The 19,254-nt window shown below is 47.6% G+C and overlaps 1 protein-coding gene across 1 annotated transcript in view; it reads right to left on the bottom strand.

Moving 5' to 3' along the window:
• Nucleotides 1-19,254, bottom strand: part of CLVS2 (clavesin 2) — a 351,955-nt gene that overhangs the window by 141,419 nt on the left and 191,282 nt on the right. The window contains exon 3 of the mRNA XM_086926928.1: nucleotides 188-298. Coding sequence (XP_086783054.1) covers nucleotides 188-298 — 111 coding nt within the window. The remainder of the gene's footprint in view (nucleotides 1-187; nucleotides 299-19,254) is intronic.

Below are 19,254 nucleotides of genomic sequence, written 5' to 3'. Positions count from 1 at the left end.
GGAAGAGTGAAGCAATATTTACTTTTAGAACATTCTCTGCCTTTGAATTATGGTAACAACATTTCTGGGGTGCACTGAGAGTAAGTTAACCAAACCCCTATTGCTTCCCTCCTCAAATTACCTCTTTAAAAATAAATCATTTAGTTTCCTACATCTAGAACTGTTACAGTTACTCAAATAAAATTACCCTTTTCCGCGTCTTCTCTTTCAAGAATGGTCGTATCACTGTGTACAAAGCATGTATATACCATGGTTGGTTGACAAAATGAATTCCTCCGAAGCGAGCAGGAAAACTGTCCTAAAACAAAAAATGAAATCCTATTTATTAGGAGGAAAATTTGAAACAGAAGCACAGCATCCATCACAGATTTTAATGAGGAACAGCATTATTGAATTTACATGAAAATTGGCAGCCATTCTGACTGATCTTCAAACAACAAAATTTCAGTTTTCCCCAACAATGGAAAAAAGAGAGGAAGGGCCAAATGAGTTCATTGTAACTTAAACTTGATGAGCATAAGTGTTAACTAGTTTGTTAAAGTGCCTATAGAATCAATGCGTAATTAAAAAAGAAAGTCCCTTTGCAGCAGGGTATCTCGTCCGATTAGTAACCTCAAAAATAGCGAGTGGAGTGTAAATATATCAACTAACAAACTTTTGAATACATTCTGTCAGAAAATGTTTGTGTACAACATGTTTTTGGCTTTGGACCTTCAATCCCTTTTTGAGGCACATGAATGCATAAAATGTCCTATTACTTACCGGTAATCATCATTACTCCGGGTCCCGTAGTCCTCGACACCTTCATACTAAACAAGTGGAGATGACCATCTCCCGACAGAAAAAAAAAACAAGAGGAATGCTGGGACACTAATACTGCCCCTCCCCCCGGGAGTACATAAGCAGTACTTACCCAGCAGACCTCCTGTACTAACAAGCCCAGACAGGAAGGCCGGCCGCCCGGGAGGGAGGGAGGGGCGTATGAAGGTGTCGAGGACTACGGGACCCGGAGTAATGAAGATTACCGGTAAGTAATAGGACATTACCCCCAGGTCCCTCCGTCCTCGACACCTTCATACTAAACAAGTGGAGAATACCAAAGCAGAAACCCGGCCTTCCGCACGCACAAGCACACCCAGGAAACCAAAACAAAAGCAGCCACCCAAGGGAGCACCGAGAAGGAGGAAAGGAAGACCGCAGGAAACAACCGGCCCGCAACCCAGAACAGGACAGCAGGGACAAGGGCCGGAGAGAAAGAAAAACCCCGGGCTCCAAATAAAGGAGGCCGCCAACTCGAGCAACCGACAACCGAGACCCGGACCAGAACAACAAGACCAGCCAAAACAACCCACCGGAGAAGACCGCCCAGGCCAAAACCAGCAGGAAGGCACACAGGGCCAGGCAGACCCACCAGGAAGACGAGACAACCCGGAAGAAAAGGCCAACAGAGCGCAGGCACAAGCACCCAGCAAAAAAAGGAAGGAGAAGCACAGGCCAGAAACACGGCCAAACTCCCAAAAAGAAAGGACCCGAGCACAAGAGACCCGAGGAGGAAACCCCGCCAAGGAGGCCCAGGAAGCAACAAGCACTCAGGAGCCGAACAGGACCGAGAACCCGACCCAAAAGACAGGGACGGGGAAGAACCCCAGAACCCAGCCGAAAGCCCACCAAACAAGGAGAGGCCAACAAGACCGGAAACCAGCAACAAAGAAAAACTCAACCAGGTCGGGAACAGAGAAAGCGACCACAAGCCCAGAGAACCCCAACCCCAAAGGGAAGGAACACAAGGCAGGAGGGGAGCATAGAGCAACTGGGAAACCCCAGCAGCCGCCCAACGAGGCACAGAGGGCAGCACAAAGAAGGCGCCCAAAAGACACAGGACCGCCCAGGAACCCCACACCCAGGCCAGGCAAGCAGCAAGGGCAGGAGCAGCGGGAAAAAGAAAGCCCAGGGAGCACAGCACCCAGACCACAACCACAAGGCCCCAACCCAGCAATGCCGGAGAGGAGCCAAGCAAACCGCAAAAAAAGAGGCCAACAAACCCCAACAGAACCGGGAAGCCAGCACCAGAGCCAAGCAACCCGACCACGCAGGAGGAACAGCAGGCCCAAGCAAACCCCAGAAGAAGAGCAGAGGACCAAGCAGCAGGAAACCACAGACAACCCGCAGCCAGGAGGGAGGGACACGCAGAGGCACGAGCACCACAGAACAGCACCCCAACCACAGACGGAGGGGCAACCAAACAGACCCACACCGGGAACAAGGCCCGGGAAAGCAAGGGAGGAAGGAGCGAGCCAGGACCACAGAACCAGGAAGAACCCGGAAAAGGCCGGCAACAACCCCCAGAGCAGGCAAAAAAAAGGGTCAGCACAGCCCGAAAACCCAGAAGGCACAGCCCGAAGCCACACACAACCAGCAAGAAGCCGGCAGAACCGCAGCCACAGAACCCCACACAGGCCCACAACACCGGGAAAACAAGCCCGGGAAGAGAACCAACAGCAGGAGAAGGCCGAGAAGGAACCACCAGGAAGCGGCCCCAACTCAGAACACCCAGCCAGGGCCCAAAGGGACACCAGCAGGGAAGCAGAGCCCAAAAAGGAGCCCAACAAGCAGGAGCGGCACGCCCCAGCCAAAACCACAGCCAGGTACCCACCAAGGGAACCAGACGAGACCAGAACAACTCAGGGAGCAAACACCCCCAACAGGAGACGGACCCGGAAGCCAACAGCCCCCAGCAGCCCCAGAAGGCCAGGCAGGGACCAACCCGGCCCGACCAAGCACAACACAGAGCAGACAGCGGAGCACGGGGACAGCACACCAACCCGGAGAACAGGAGGCACAACAGGAACCGACAGCAGCCCGGAGGCCCCAGTCAGGAACAAACCAGGCAGGCACCCCGGCAGAAACAGGAGGGGCAGACAGCCAAAAGCCAGCCCAGGGGGAGCCAGCGCATAAGCAGCCAGGCCAAGCACACAGAAAAGCCCCCGGACAACACCAGAAGCCCCAAGCGGGAGCAAGGGAAGCCTACACCAACAGGAAGACCCAGGCAGGCACCACAAACAGGCACCAAGCAGGGAACAGACGAGAACAGGAGCCGGCAGGGCCAAAGCAGAACCGCCGAACCCAAGGCAGCACAAGCCACCCAAGCGCAGGCAGAGGGGGCAGACCACCCCAAAGAGCCCCCGGCAAGACACAGGCAAGCAACCATGAGCGGAACCAGGCACAGCCCAAGGGACGGGAGGAACAGGACCAGGAACCAGGAGTCCCCAAGTGACCAACCACACAGAAGCCAGGAAGTGAAGAACCAGGACACCCAAGCAGAGCAGAGGCACAACAGCCAGCCCGCAGCGGAGGCAAGGCCACAGAGGGAGAACAGCAGGGCAGGCCAACCAGAACCAGGGGAGCCCACAGGACCCCACCCCCGCATCGGCCCGAGGAGCAGGAGCACCGACCCACCACCAGGCGGGGCAGGCAGCCCGAAGAAGAGGGGGAACAGAGCGCACCCCCCACAGGCCATCGCTGAAGAAGACAGCAAGGCGCAAGCAAGCACGCAGGAAAACCCCAACAACACAGGGAACACCAGGAGCAAGCAAAGGCAGAGCCAGCGAAAAGGAACCCGCCACCACAGAGGCAACCGGAACCCACGCCAACCTGAGGCAAGCCACAAACAGAAAGGGCGAACGCCCACAGAGCCACCAAGAGCAAGGGCACATCCAGAAGAAGAGAACCAAAGGGAGCAGATCCTCGGAACGCCCACCACCACATCCGCAAGAACCGGGGCGGGCTAGCGGCAAGGGCCGAGACCAGGAACAAGCCACACAGGAGGCAAGCAGCGGGGACCCCAGAGACAGCAGCAGGACACCCCAAAAAGCAAAACGGGACGTAGCACAGCACCGAACACAAGTCCCCAACAAACCCTGGCACCCCCAGGAGGCACCGACCCAGGGATAAGACACACGCCAAAAGGCACACCTGACAACACCCCAGGACCGGCACCAGCAGGCGAACAGAGGACCCACCAACACCGGGAGCTCAGCGCCTTGCAGCACCTAGAAGAAAAAAGTGGGGGTGAAAACAGCCAGAGCGGGGGCCAACAACACAACAAGGCCCCCACCGCAAATGTGAGAAAAACACATACACATGCAGCAAAGTAACAAGACACCCCAGCACCCCATGCCACAGAAGCATGCCACATAGACAAGCCAAAAAATGGAAGGCAACCTAGGGTCCGCAAAACGACGAAAACCCAACCCCCGGCTCGTGAAAAAAAACCCAGGGCACATGCAAACGCAGCACAGGCCACCGGAGAAAGCCTCTGTGAAAAGACAGCAACTGTCAGAAAAAAGGACGAGCCAGGCAAAGGCGGGGGCAAAGAAGGAGACCAGAAGGCACAGCCACACCGAAGGACAAGCCCACTGGAGTCCGGCGCCCAAGACCACTCGGCCCGTCAAGGACACAAAACCGAGGGAACAGGCACAAAGCCTCAGGAATCGCCAACTACTCCGACAGAAAGTGAAAAACACTAGCACACCAGCAAAGCGGGGAAAAGAGTAGCCAACAGAGGGCAGGGAACAGGAACACAAGGAACGTCCCACACACAGCGCCCATGTATCCACAGGGACTGAAGAAACACAGCCCCGGACACCAGGCACAAACCCCCCATCGAGACATTAGGAATGAAGCAGAGGACACCAGAGGCGGCCCCCGAACCAGACATCAGAGGCCCCCTCATGCCTACCACAGGAATATTCCAGTGCTGCCAGCGGCGCGGCGCAGCGAGGGAAGCCCACATTTCAGAATACATCAGAGGCAGAGCGGGGGACCCCGCAGCCCCCCCCCCCACCCACCGGGGCAGGCAGAGAAACGGCACGAGCAGAGTGCCACAGAAGCGAGGCCAGACGCCCGCTGCCGTCAGCACCGGCCACCTGAAACAGAAAGAAAATAGGCAGCAAACACAGGCAGGCAGAAGAAAAAAGGGGATCCCGAAATCGGGACTCACCAGGAGAGGGGGCCAACTCCAGGAACAAGGCCCCCACAGCACCGCCGAGCAGAAGACCATCATGCCAGTGGACCCGAACATCAGTCTTCACAGATCAGCAGCCCCTGTGGAACAGAAGCACGAGTGCAAACATCCTGCCCTCTGGACACCCCAGCACAAATCCCAGCGCAGCTATGCACAGGACGACAGCAAGGGAGAAGAAAACGTTCCCGAAAATCGGGACTCACCCGGAGTGGGGGCCAACCCCAGGAACAAGGCCCCCACACCACCGTCGATCCAGGATCCACCAGGAGCCCATCCAGCTAGGCACGGCTCCCCGGCCAGGCTCAGGAAGCCGAGCCCGCGACCCGGAAGCAACCGGGAACTCCAGCACCAGCCACAAAGGGCCGGTAGGTGCAAGCAGCACACAGCTAAGCCGGGAAATCCTCAATTCCAACACCGGCCCCAAACAGAGACTGACTCCAAGCAAGCCCGGCAGGCCAGGAGGCAGTCCAGGGACCCCGCGCCCGCACAGCCAGGCAACCGGGCGGGGGGAAGAAGAGAAGCACCGCCACTCCAGCCCAGCAGGAGCAGCACCAGCACACCAGCCAATCTGTCGACAGACAGAAAAAAAGAACAGGAGGTCTGCTGGGTAAGTACTGCTTATGTACTCCCGGGGGGAAGGGCAGTATTAGTGTCCCAGCATTCCTCTTGGTTTTTTTTTCTGTCGGGAGATGGTCATCTCCACTTGTTTAGTATGAAGGTGTCGAGGACGGAGGGACCTGGGGGTAATGTGCCTGGGCTAGCAACATATTGTTTTGTGCAGCGTAGAAGTCTTTGAAGTTGTTGTTTTTAGCTGATACCCAGGCATGTTAGACGTTTTCGTGGGGCCTGGGTCAGCAACCTCACTGGACCCCCACAGGATGAGCCCCTGTTTTAAAAAAAGAAATTTAAAACTTGGTGGAGGGTCAGACAAAACATGGCCAATATAAAATCTGCCACCATTTAATGGTATTAACAGACTCATCATTATTAAACAGGACATTGTTACTTTAAAATCGATAAATAACCTCTGCAGCACCCTGACAAATAGGCGGATTACAATCTCGCTAGGAAAGACCTTCGTACGACTCGGAACCAGAGGGCTTTCCTAGTTAATTGCGCTCCGTGAGTCAGAGAGTCCGATTACGATGCACCTGTATGGTGACGGACTCGGTTCACTGAGACTCCCATTGAACTCTATGGAAGCCTGTATACTGAACCTGTACACAGCCTCCCATAGCAAACAGGGGTGGGTGGGTAAATGTGTACACCCTGTGGCGGGCACCCCATGTTGCCCACCACACTGTGCATGCATAGAAGGAGGGGACCCATAGGTACCCCCACAGGACTGATTCAGAGGGCCCTGGGTGAAAGGGGGCCTGCTACAGCCCTCTGAAGTCCGATTCCCACAGTTGTTTCATCTCACTGAGACCAAGGTGATACAGCTGTCCCAATCGTCCATCATACTTGCTCGTTTGGAAGCCAGCTCCAATGCGTGGGACGATTCGGCTGCGAACGAGTCGGACTGGCAGGTTCAGGTTCGGAACTAATCGGTCAATGGGGACGAGATCTTCGCATTGTACTTGGTCGTTTAGAATTGGGGACGATTCGGTCAGAAAGATAGGCTCCGAATCAGATTTGCTTGTTCCGGAACCCATCTGAAGGCCTTCCTAGAGAGATCGGAATCAGCCCCAAAGTGTGTGACCTAGGGAATAATATCCCTAACTTCTGAAAGCCCGGCTGAAGCGTGATTGTTTCAGTGTGTATCCTGTAAAATGGCTGCAATATTTTAATCAAGATTAAAAGTATGGCTCCTTTTGTGGAATTAACACTGAAAAACCTGTAGAACATAGATCTATTGTAGAAAAGAAGATATATATAAATTTGCTTCTGCATGATTGTGCCCACATTTTCAGTGAAACGCAGTCTGTTAGTGAATACGCTCAGGACTTCTTCTGGGCCCTGAAACAGCAGCAAATTCAACTCAGTTCTTCTGGAATTTCCAGTGAATTCCTTTTTATTCAAAGTTAGAACCAATCAGGTATTCATAAATGTCTCCAGTCCGGATTTACAATTGAAGAATTAACATTGTGTACATGCACATTTGCACTTTCTACATTTTTGTTTTGTTTCCCAACAAGAATCCTTTTTTTGTAGCGAAATCCCCTTTGCTTCAATACAAACAGTTTGGCGGTGTCCCATCCCAAATGTACCATTTCCTGTGCCTCACAAGAGTAGATCTACAACTGTATCTAGTGTATCCAGCGTGGAACTGCACCTACCAAAAATGTGTGAATAACTACAAACACTTAAGTTAGTGAGTGCTCACCTACTTAGACAGGCAACCGTGCCCTGCCCCATCGACGACTCACGACTGTAAACATATTTACCTACATTTAAAATGAAAACATAATGTATCATGTCATACTTAGTAAACAGGTGCATGAGTGTAAATTCACATTATGTCTTAAATGAAGGCGTGAGCACAACTAAGTTCAACTTAGGCGGGCAAATCCCTTTGTGAATCAGACCCTCAGTCCAGACTTGCAACTGCTAATCACAATTCTGTATGAATAATTAGCTCAAGTACACACAAAAAACAATTGGACATATTTAAATTAAACATAACAGGAATGTCATGTCTGGACCAACTTTAAATCATTTTGTGGTTTTATGCAAATCTGTAAACTAGTTTTTGAAATAAACAGTTTGATTAACAAGTCACTACATTAACCACAATTTTTAATGAAATATAGAATCTGAGAAGCTATAGTATAGTTTGAGAACCAGCTATTGTACTTTGAGTTGCTGTAAGCAGGGAGAGCTCATTTGTTGTTTTTTACACCACAGCTGTCTGCCCATCACAGCTGTCTGCAGGACCAATTGTTACAATTTCTGTAACATATACAGAGTGAGTGCATTGGCTCTGCCCATTGTAGTTTTTCACTTTTACCACATGCAATTGGCAGTTCTGTGTATCATTCCGCTTACAGAGTGTATGTCACAATACTGATGGAAAAAAAATTGTCTGCCATAAATTTTTGGGCTTAATTATCGTTTACAAAATCTTGATTAAATGGGAATTGATGTTCTCCTTTGTAAATTATATTTATGCAAAGACATTTTTGTTAGCTGTTAATTATTACTTTTTACTGAAAATGACTCTTGAGGGTAGCAGAGCGCTTTACAAATGCTAAGGAAGGAAGAAAGAGGTGGAGCTAAACAACAACATATTCGAGAATGGTACAGTATGTAGCAGCACCCAAGGTGAGGGAATAGACCACCAAGATCCAGGCCAACACATTAACAAACAAGATCATAACAGGGAAGTAATACATCTGGGTGTAGACACTGCGCTATATCGGGACCGGACAGCAGGGTTTGTGGGTTCTAGGTCAAAAATGTGTTCATCAGTAGCACATTAACTTCTTTTCTGAATGATGCAGTTGAGAGGTGCAGTCTGATTTCAGGGAGTTCCAAGTTCTCAGGGCAACACCTGAGAAGGCTCGATTGTAAGGGTTTTTGTTATAACATTTCTGTGGTGTCAACAATAAGGTGCTGGTTTTTCTAGAGGATCTGCAGCTGAGAGATAGCTCCACTTTTTGTACACGGTACCAAGGGGTGTTGCAGTGTTAGGCTTTATGGGTCATGCAGGCAGTTTTTAACTGTATCCTTGCCTCATATGAGAGCCAGTTTGAAGATTTCAATTCAGTAGGTATGTGGTTGTTTCTTTTAGATCCCACGATGAGCCTTGCAGCCTAGTTAAGAAAGGCCCTTAGTGGAGCCAACTTTGATCTAAGTAGGCCGCAGAGAGTTGCACTTCCTTAGTCGAACCTGGGAATCAATCTGGCTTGAACATCTGACTTGAAGTCTTCAAGGGGAAGGAATGGTTTCATTTTGCTTAAGATGTTCATTTCGAAGTTTTCTCCTTTAGTGGCTGTATGTGCTCCTGCAAGTTCAAGCTCTTGTCTAGCATTATTCCCAGTGAGCTTGCAGAATCTATAGCATATGATAAAAAGTTAGGAGCTGTTAGTTGCTTCATCCATTCTTCAATATGACTGTTTAGGTGGGGCGATTAAGAGGAATTACGTTTTGAGGGCGTTACGTTTGAGGTGGTTGCAGGTCAGCCAGTTTTGGAATGTTTGTGAAGTTATGCTGAGAGACCTGATGTCTTCAGGGGAAGACATTTTTGTGCAGTTGAGTGTCATCGGCATATATGGAATAGTGGATGTTGGATAATTTCAGATTTTCAGTTAAAGGCTTCATAAACAGGTTACTGAGAGAGGGTGAGAGTGTGACACCGCTGTGAACCAAATTTGACCAGTGTGGAATTGGACAGGGACTGATTAACCTTGATTCTTTGAGATCTGTTGTGAAGAAATGAGGTGAACCAGTTTAGGACAGCCCCTGATAGCCCACTCCTCCATTTCAGTAAATAAAGGGGCCTGTCATGTTTGATCGTATCAAAAGCTGACGAAAGGTCGAGGAGGAATAGAAGGCAAGATACGTTCTGATCCAGCATTTTCAACACTTTGACAACTATGTGTTTAAGAGCCAATTCAGTGCTGTGGCCCTGGCAGATGCCAGATTAGATTGGGTCTATAAGTCCGAACTGCCCTATGTGGTTGCATAATTGGGCATGGACACATCTCTCAAGGAGCTTTGCCAGAGTCGGAATCTTAGTGATTTGGCAGAAGTTCTTTAGGTCCGTGTAATGTGCTGTGGGTTTTTTCAAAATAATTTTAAGCAAACACCCTAGGCAGTCATACGGTTCAGTTAGTCTAACAACTCATCATACCAACAAAATCATGAAATATAGGAACTCAGTGTGGATACACTATAACTATGTTAAAACATATGTGAAATGTATTTGATTTGTTCTAAAAACATATTAAACTGTTAATAAATACAATGCAGCATAATGTCCTATGTTACAAACAATCACTATCTCATAGCCACCTTTTCATTATGTATTTATGTATGAATTAATGTTGTACCGTATCCTCTGCAAAGCAATTTGCCCTTTATGATTTTTGTGACTTTTGTGATTGTTTGTAACGTAGGACATTATGTTGCATTGTATTTATGAACAGTTTAATATGTTTTTTAGAACAAATCAAATACATTTCAGATATGTTTTAACATAGATATATTGTATCCACACTGAGTTCCTATATATGTTGATGTTATTGGTATGATGAGTTGTTAGACTAACTGAACCGTGTGACTGCCTAGGGTGTTTGCTTACAATTATATCATTGCCCTGCCCTAGGAGTTCTAGAGCTATTGCCACACTGTTCTGGTATAATATATCACCTCCTATGGAGTGCTTGAATTACAAGGTAGGAAAGGCTTTCTTGCATCCAACAGTACACTGAAGAACCTATGTTAAATTATTTGTCTCATAGAGGCATTTATCTCAAAGAGACACTATTTTTTATTTGTTTTTTCACTGTAGCAGGTTTAGAAATATATATTTTAGGCGTAGATCATAATGCAATCCATACCTAGTGGCTTTGTCAAAGCAAGTTGTGTCAGTGGCTAATTCAAGGTTTGAGAACCAGCCCTGCCTGTTGTCAAACCATGCACTAAAATCTAGTTGCTTTGAACATGTGGGAACTGAGCAAGCAAAATCCAATTTGGGAACTTGAGCACACACCAGGGTGGTGAAAGTACCTTTTCCTTGCAAGAAAATCAAAGTAAAGATGCTAAATTGAGACACGGGCTCAGCAGTTTCTCTAATTTTATTCTAAAAATTAAAAGGATTAGGAGTAGGTGTTGACATTGCTGTGCTTTGTGGAGTGAGGACAGTTTTTTTTCATTCAAGCTGAGAGGGGGGTTGGATTTGTGAAGATGGGTTCATTGTAGATGTAGCAAAGTGCTGAAGATATTGCATATATGTTGAGCAGCCATACAACTTTAGATAGCTTCTGTCACATTACCAGCCAATTTGTAAACAGAGTTGACCAGAGTAGGAACGTTGACTGGCGGCAGTGACTAAAACAAGTGCAGTATTTCAAAAGTAAAATCTTCTTTGTGGGTAAAATATCATTCATTACATTTGTATGTTTCATAAACGACTGCTCGAAAGCAAAGGCTATTGTGACTGACCTTGTGACACTCTTTGTTGTGAGATCTCTAAAACGTTAACGTTTATTTAGATAACTACACTTAAATCGTTGGGGTGGCACTGGCGAAGACTGAATGAATTTACAGGAATCAAAAACGAATACAGTGACTGCTGTAGGGCAGTGGAGGCATTATTTGCATAGGTGGGTGTTAGAAAATGCCTCTTTTTGCATTATCATGCCTATTTTGTTTTTGGACTGATGCTTTTGTTTTTTTGACTCTGTGCATTTGGTCTCTGCTGACCAGACCCAAGGGCATACGCTCTGACCACTAAAACATGTAGAAATGTGCTAAAATCGCTTTTGGCATATTCATCTTACCTAATAGTCCCTGGTATATGGTACAAAGTGTGCCAGGTCCTGTAAGTTAACTGTCACTAATGGACTTCAGCACATATTGTGCTACCACTAAAGTGCTAATGACAAACATGATTCAGGCCTGCCACCCGTCCGTGGCTATGCAGGTTTGAACTGTAAATTCGAACTGTCCAAATAACCCATTTGACAGGCCAAACCCTCCTTTTAAATATTAGTCATCCCAAAATAAGCCTTAAGGCCCAATAAGGCAGGGTGCATGATATTTAAAAGTAGGACATGTGTAGATAATATCTCTCGAACAATCTGCATGGTAAAGATTAAGATCCCATTGCAGGCCCAAGGACGATGTTATCCTCAAGAAGAGATGAGGCAATGTGTCCCCAAAGATAAAATTCAAGATAGCATTTCAAATCGCAGTCAATAAATTATATTGACTCAAAACGGGAGCTGTAGATCAGGAAAATAGAAATGAAGGTTCATTGAAATATTAAAGCTCAATACAAAAGACGGGGCACTACAGGGCGCACAGCGAGATGGTAGTGCAATAGTGCTGCTCGGCAGGACCGGAACGAAAATCAGCTAAAAATTGGTACCAGCGATGCCATTTAAACCTGCTGTGATATCGGAATGATAGCGGATCCGAAATATGAGGAGATGGTAATTGTCCGATCCTGAAATTGCCGCGAAAAAGCATTTATAACTGACGGACATGGAGACCGATAAGCTAAACAAGATGGCGGCCGTCATTATCCTCTGACTGCGAGGTGGTGCTGAAACTCGCAGACTGGAGACCCCAATGCAGTCTGCACAGTGGATGAGTGCACTTAAGTGATGTAGAGTGCGGCTGTACTGACATTTGCTGGAGGGAGTTCCTGGAACTGCCATATGCGACCAGTATACCCGCGCGCACATTGCACTATACCGCCCACTCGGGGGAATGAAAATGGGGGCCATGGCAGAAGTGACCAGTATTTAAAAAAACAATTAATAATAACTTGGAGGTGTGATTCAGTGCCACTATAGCACTGTGCATAACTTGTCATTCCTCTACAGTAACATCAAAATTCGGCTCCACCAGAGGCGTATTGGAGAGGCAGGCTCTACAGCGTTATACCCCCCAAAAAAACGGCAGCAGATGCACGGCCAGAACTCTGACGCATTGTGCCACTGCAGCGCCATCTAGAAAAAGGTGCCAACGCCCGATAAAACCCGCTTGACCAGTTGGCCCTGCTCCGGCACTATATCCTCGGATGCCCGCACGCACACGGTCCTCAGGGCCTGCTAATGCACACTACACATGGAACATTGCATTTCCTCTGCTGCTGTGAATCGATGCCATACCTTCAAAACATAGCCCTTCCCTGCTATTACTCGACAATGGCTCTTCAGGAAGAATGCCAAATGTAGGCCAGTTTCCAGCGAAGAGATCTGATGACCATAAAAACATTGGGCTAGGAGGCAGAAGAACAGTGCTGCACTGTTGCACACCAAGGCATACCTCTCAGTACCTATAAAGCAACTGCCACACATATGTTCCTCTCCTTCAAAATGGAATATCGTCACACAATACAACATGGGCAAACCAGATAAACAGCAGCAGCAAAAAATATTGTTTGATACAGGTCGCACGCCCAGGAATACACAAGCCATGTTGGACACCAAACTTGAATGGGAGCACAACCTTGACCCTAACATGGCGGCCGCTCTCAGTGCCATCCAGCACAGTTTACAGGCAATTGATGGCAAAATAGATGCTCTCACACTACGACCAGACCACATGGCTGCAAAATGGACAAACAAGGTGAGTGCCTGGATGCTGCAGAACTACGCATCTCAGCTGTAGAGGACGAATCGAGCGCTACAACCACATGTGCATCCATGGAAAATCTACTGGAAGTCAACAAAAATAAAAATAAATATTTAGAAGCCAGATCGCGACAGAACAATGTTCGCATAATGAGAATATTGGAGAGTGCCAATACTGGACGACTAGAAATTTATATAGAGAATATGCTGAAAGAATGTTTTGGTGCAGAAAACGTCTTCCCACTGCTCATTATCGAACAGGCGCATAGATCATTGGCACCACCACCGCCTACAGGAGCCCCACCTCATCCCATAATTGCCCGGGTGCTAAATTATAGGGACAGAGACGCAATACTTCACCTCGCCCGTGAAAAACAGCGGATCATGTATCAGAACTATGATATTTCCTTCTATCCAGATTTTACTCCAATGGTACAAGCGGGACACCGGGAATTTACTGCAGTCAAAAAGAAACTTAGAGACTTGGACATACCCTACGCTATGCTGTATCCTGCGAAACTACGTGGCACCCACGACAGGAAAACAAGAATATTGCTGGAAAAAACAAAGGTTAAAGTGACGTTATAGTTAGGTGAAGAATTCAGTGACAGCCTTTATGTTTGGACTAAAAAAACAGAAATGCTACAGTTATAGTTACGACCAGACGTGCACTGGTTATGACTTCAGATGTATGTAAACACCGCTAAGCCGACTCGACACCGCTCCGGTTTCTCGGCATTGGCGCAGGGGTAGATGACCGGCACGTGTCCTACTATGGACAGGGCACCCAGAAACGGAGGTGTCATCTGCTGAGAAGACCGTTGAAGCAAGCGCATTCACCTAGTTGGGGTTCCACTAAATTTGGGGGGCTACGTGCTCGCACACAAGATTAGTGGGAGGTAGGAACTCTTCCACCATACCACTATTTGTAGATAGTCTCTTGATCCTGATGAAATGCACTGTATCATTCTGAACACACTGTGTGAAACATGTCGACCATAAGTTTAGAGTAGAGCATTGCTCCCCTGGACCATTGAGCCAGCAAGCAGCCTCTCTTTTGTATTTTAACAAGGTGGATTACCATTCTATTAAAATTTCCTTGTGAACTATCCAACATTTTGTAAACCGCTCACTCACATCTACACTCACCCCTAGGGCCCTCACACCCATGGCACCATACGGCAGGAACAGAAGATCTCCGATAAAGAGCCCCTTTATGGGTGCCCGTCGGGTATTGCACCGCTGACCCGATGAGCAGCAAGTCCATATGATGAAGCATGACACCTAGCTTGCTGGGTGTGTGAGGACAAGGAGAATTTCCCTCCTGTGTGCCTCCACCCACGCTGGTTCATCCTCCCTCTCTATTGGTGAATTGCGTACTATCCTTTGTTCCACAGTATTTGGGCACATACGCTGGACCCCGTTAAACAGCCCTCTCTGTCCCTCTCTTTGTTCAAGAAGGTTCATATTACATCACTCATGACATGTTGTATTACATCATTTATGACATTACTGATTCCTTGTTACCAACTTTCCCTTGAGTACGCCAACCCCCGCCGCCCCAGAGACAGCCAACCCCACGCCGTGCGAAGCCATTGGGTGTGTGTGGCAATAGGTTTGGCCGTATGGCCTGGCTTGCAGCCAGACCCTGGGTCCAACAGGGAACATCCTTTACAACGAAACCCTTACAACGCTGTACCATTACAACGCAGGTTTTACAACAAAAGTCGTTACAAAGACTCTGGCTGGAGGGCGCTCTAGGATAGGGAATAGTTTAATTTACTATCCAACACCTTCCCTACTATCCACGGGGACTGGAGTTGGAATAATAAATGAAACTATTCACTATCCTGCGCCCCCAACGCAAGTCGTTGTAACGACTTGCATTGTAAAACTTGCTTTGTAACGGTACGCATGGTAATACCATGCGTTGTACCATCATACATCCGGTCCAACTACCCACAGGCAGCCAATCATACACTGTGCAAAGTGGGTTGGCCCCGGGGCTTGGCCTACCACCAGGCCCTATGGTCACATCCCAGCCAGCTGCCAACCCTACCCCGTACACAGCTTTTGATGTACACAACATAGGGTTGCCCGTGGGGCTCCAGGGACCTCATCCCCAGGGGCAGAAAATATATATATGGGGGGAAACAGGAAAGGGGGCATGCAGCTCCCCTCCTCAAGCCATTAAAGGTACGATGGAACTTCATCCTCTGGGGCAAAATGTCATGTAACCTCTCTCCTCGAGCCTCATTAGGCCCTGGGGACCCCATCCCCCAGGGCTGTATGGAATTTTGAAGGGGCAGGGGCCACATAGCCCAATTGCCCAAGCTTTATCATGCCCCAGGAACCCCATTTCCCAGGGTCCAACATACTTAAAAACAGGAGAGGGTGCCAAATGGTATCTTCTCCAAGCCTCATTAGGCACTGGACACCCCCACCCCCCAGCGCTGTATTTATTTTAAAAGTGGGGCCATGCACCCCTGTCTGTGTGCCTCCTCGGGCCTAGGGGACCACAACCCGGGGGCCAAAGCTGAGTGACCAGATGCCCTCCCTGGGCACCCACATGTATTATGTTGAGGGCCACTTTGGGTGCACCAGGCCCTTGGCCCTTGGCGACCCCAACCGGCTCCCCACATATTGCAGGACCCACAGTGCTCTCACCTGAATTCAACTACTCCGGCTTGAATTCAACTACTCAGGCTTGTACATCATGCCATCTTGTTGGTGAAAAATTCAATGCACTTTACATTTTGCTGCTGATAGCATAAGTCAATTTAGTATTGATGTTGAATACTATTGTATTTTTGCTGCTAATAGTTATAGACAATCTGCAAATTTGTTTTTTTACTCAGCTGCTAACTGTTATTCCATATTTGCTGCTAGCACATTGCACTTTAGTGTTTGCAACGTGAGCACATCGCACTTTATTGTTGATAGACTGCTATCAACAATTGGATAATATTTCCTGTTAGCATCATGCACTTTAATCCCTAACTGAAAAATAGTTAAACAATTGTCTATCAATATATATTTTGTCATTGTATTCATATATGTTCAATCCGACTTTGTGCTTGATATGTACTTTTTTTGTAATGATTTTAATTAATCAACAAATAAAAAGTTATTCATTCATACGGTCCAGGGATGACATGACTTCGCAGTTCGGGCTGGACTGTTCCCATGATGCACAGGGTCAAGGCTGATTTGCATATGGCCATGTCGGAACTGGGGTGGTGTGGTGAGCAAAAAAACACTGGATTTAGGCCCAGATCTCTGTACTGGGGTGAATGTATGACATTGTTCTGCATTCTGTCCATCAACTGTTGTCTTTGCAATTGTCACCCCGAGTGGGACGGGTATGCTCAGACGTGAGTCCCGTGCTCTCCACACCACTGGAGTCAAGCTATCCTGGCTGATGACGGCTGATAGCCAGAAATCGGTCCTAGGATGCTTCATTCCGGTCCAAGGAAGACATGGCTTGGCAGTTCGGGCTGGACTGCTCCCATGAGGCACAGGGTCAAGGCTGATTTGCATATGGCCATGTCTGAACTGGGATGCTGTGGAGTGCAAAAAAAAGATGGATTTAGGACCAGATCTCTGTACTGGGGTGAACTGTTGTTTTTGCAATTGTCACCTGGAGTGGGAGGGTATACTCAGACATGAGTCCTGTGCTCTCCACACCACTGGAGTCAAGCTATCCTGACTGATGGCGGCTGATAGCCAGAAACCGGTCCTAGGATGCTTGATTCCGGTCTAGGGAAGACATGGCTTGGCAGTTCGGGCTGGACTGTTCCCATGAGGCACAGGGTCAAGGCTGATTTGCATATGGCCATGTCTGAACTGGGGTGCTGTGGAGTGCAAAAACACTATGGATTTAGGCCCAGATCTCTGTACTGGGTGAATGTTTGACATTGTTCTGCATCTGTCCATCAACTGTTGTTTTGCAATTGTCACCCTGAATGGGAAATGTATGCTCAGACGTGAGTCCCGTGCTCTCCACACCACTGGAGTCAAGCTATCCTGGCTGATGACGGCTGGTAGCCAGAAACCGGTCCTAGGATGCTTGAATCCGGTCCAGGGAAGACATGGTTTGGCAGTTCGGGCTGAACTGTTCCCATGAGGCACAGGATCAAGGCTGATTTGCATATAGCCATGTCTGAACTGGGGTGGTGTGGAGTGCAAAAAAACGATGGATTTAGGCCCAGATCTCTGTACTGGGGTGAATGTATGACATTGTTACGCATACTTTCCATCAACTGTTGTTTTTGCAATTGTCTCCCTGAGTGGACTGGAATGCTCAGACGTCAGTCCGGTGCTCTCCACACCACTGGAGTCAAGCTATCCTGGTTGATGACGGCTGGTAGCCAGAAACCGGTCCTAGGATGCTTGATTCCGGTCCAGGGAAGACATGGCTTGGCAGTTCGAGCTGGACAGTTTGCATGAGGCACAGGGTCAAGGCTGATTTGCATATGGCCATGTCTGAACTGGGGTGGTGTGGAGTGCAAAAAAACTATGGATTTAGGGCCAGATCTCTGTAACGGGGTGAATGTATAACATTGTTCTGCATTCTGTCCATCAACTGTTGTTTTTGCGATATTCATGTAGCACAGACATAGCCCAGAGAAGCAGTAGCTTTCTTTAAATATAAAAACCACAAAACAATAAGTTACCCTATGGTCAAATATAATTAGACATATATCACAGATGGGACATTGTCAGTTGAGAAATATTTATTAACTCATAACAGAATTCATTTATACATAAAATACAGGCATACTGTAATGAGTTTGCATGCTTTTAGTTAGCATAATAGCAGTATCAACCAAACTCACTGCTGTTAATCAGGACTTTTAAAGTGTGAGGCCCTCTCTGCATAAACCAGAGAACATGTGCCAAATTTGTTCTAGTAGATTTAGGCACATACAAAAGAAAGAAATCTATGTAGAATTAAGTAAAAAATGAATAAATCATTTGCATCTGTGACAAAGTGATTATTCATTCATGTCATTATCCTTGTTAAGTCCAGTAAATGTTCCAGTCATTTAAATCTGAGCTCAACCCCTGGTAGCTATGGCACAGAGCAGACAAGCTTAACTTGAGAAAATGGGTAAAGTATTTAGAAGTTCCGAAAGTTAATAGTCAAAAACACAACACAATAAAAATCCTACTCCACTTTAGGAAAATGGAGAATATTTTAATAAACCAAAAAAGTCCAACAAAAATAAGGGCGACTGGAAATATGATTTTTTAAAGTTTGAATTAAATTTTAGCACCAAAAAGCACAAATTGCCAACCTTGGGCAACTGATCATGCAAGACTGGGACAAAAGTTAAGTGTAAGGCTGACCAAGATGGAGCAGGGTTAGGATACAACGTCCAGGCAGGGCCGGGTCAAAGATTTACCTTCTGACTTTTTCCGTGAAGGTAGTCTTCAGTGGGGTTGGCAGCAGGATAATTATGAAGAGAAGGTCGTTGACTACTTGTTGGTGAAGGATGAGGTGTCAGTGAAGCAAACAACAAAGGTGGGGAAAGATCAGAGCAGAAAAAGTCCAGAATATGTGCCCTGGAAGCCATCGACTTTTATCAGATGCAATTCGGCGTCAGACCCGGATTTGCTGCTGTTGAGAAGAGTATAGCAGAAACTGCGGCGAAGCAAAGCACACCAGCAAAGAACCCTCGGTGGATCAGCTATAAGGTAGGTCCCAGTTCTCTGCTGGTACTCCAGGCAGAAATCTTTAAAAAAGTTTCAAACCCCCAGCTTTTAGGGTTAGGCAACAAGACTACACTATGACACGTATGTAAGGGTCCCAGGACCTTAGGGACACCACAGAGGATCAGTACTCACTCTAATAGAAGCCAACAGCAGGGTACAGAACAGGTCTATTTGAAACTGGTCCACTGGGGACCTTCAGGAAAAGGGATCTTGCAGCTTTGTATCCCCATAGGGTAACTGGAGGTCAGCCAACTGACCCTTGGA

This window comes from Lissotriton vulgaris, chromosome 6 (assembly GCF_964263255.1).
Source record: "Lissotriton vulgaris chromosome 6, aLisVul1.2, whole genome shotgun sequence".
NCBI classification, from domain to species: Eukaryota; Metazoa; Chordata; class Amphibia; order Caudata; family Salamandridae; genus Lissotriton; species Lissotriton vulgaris.
This window is presented reverse-complemented; position numbering and strand designations above follow the sequence as displayed.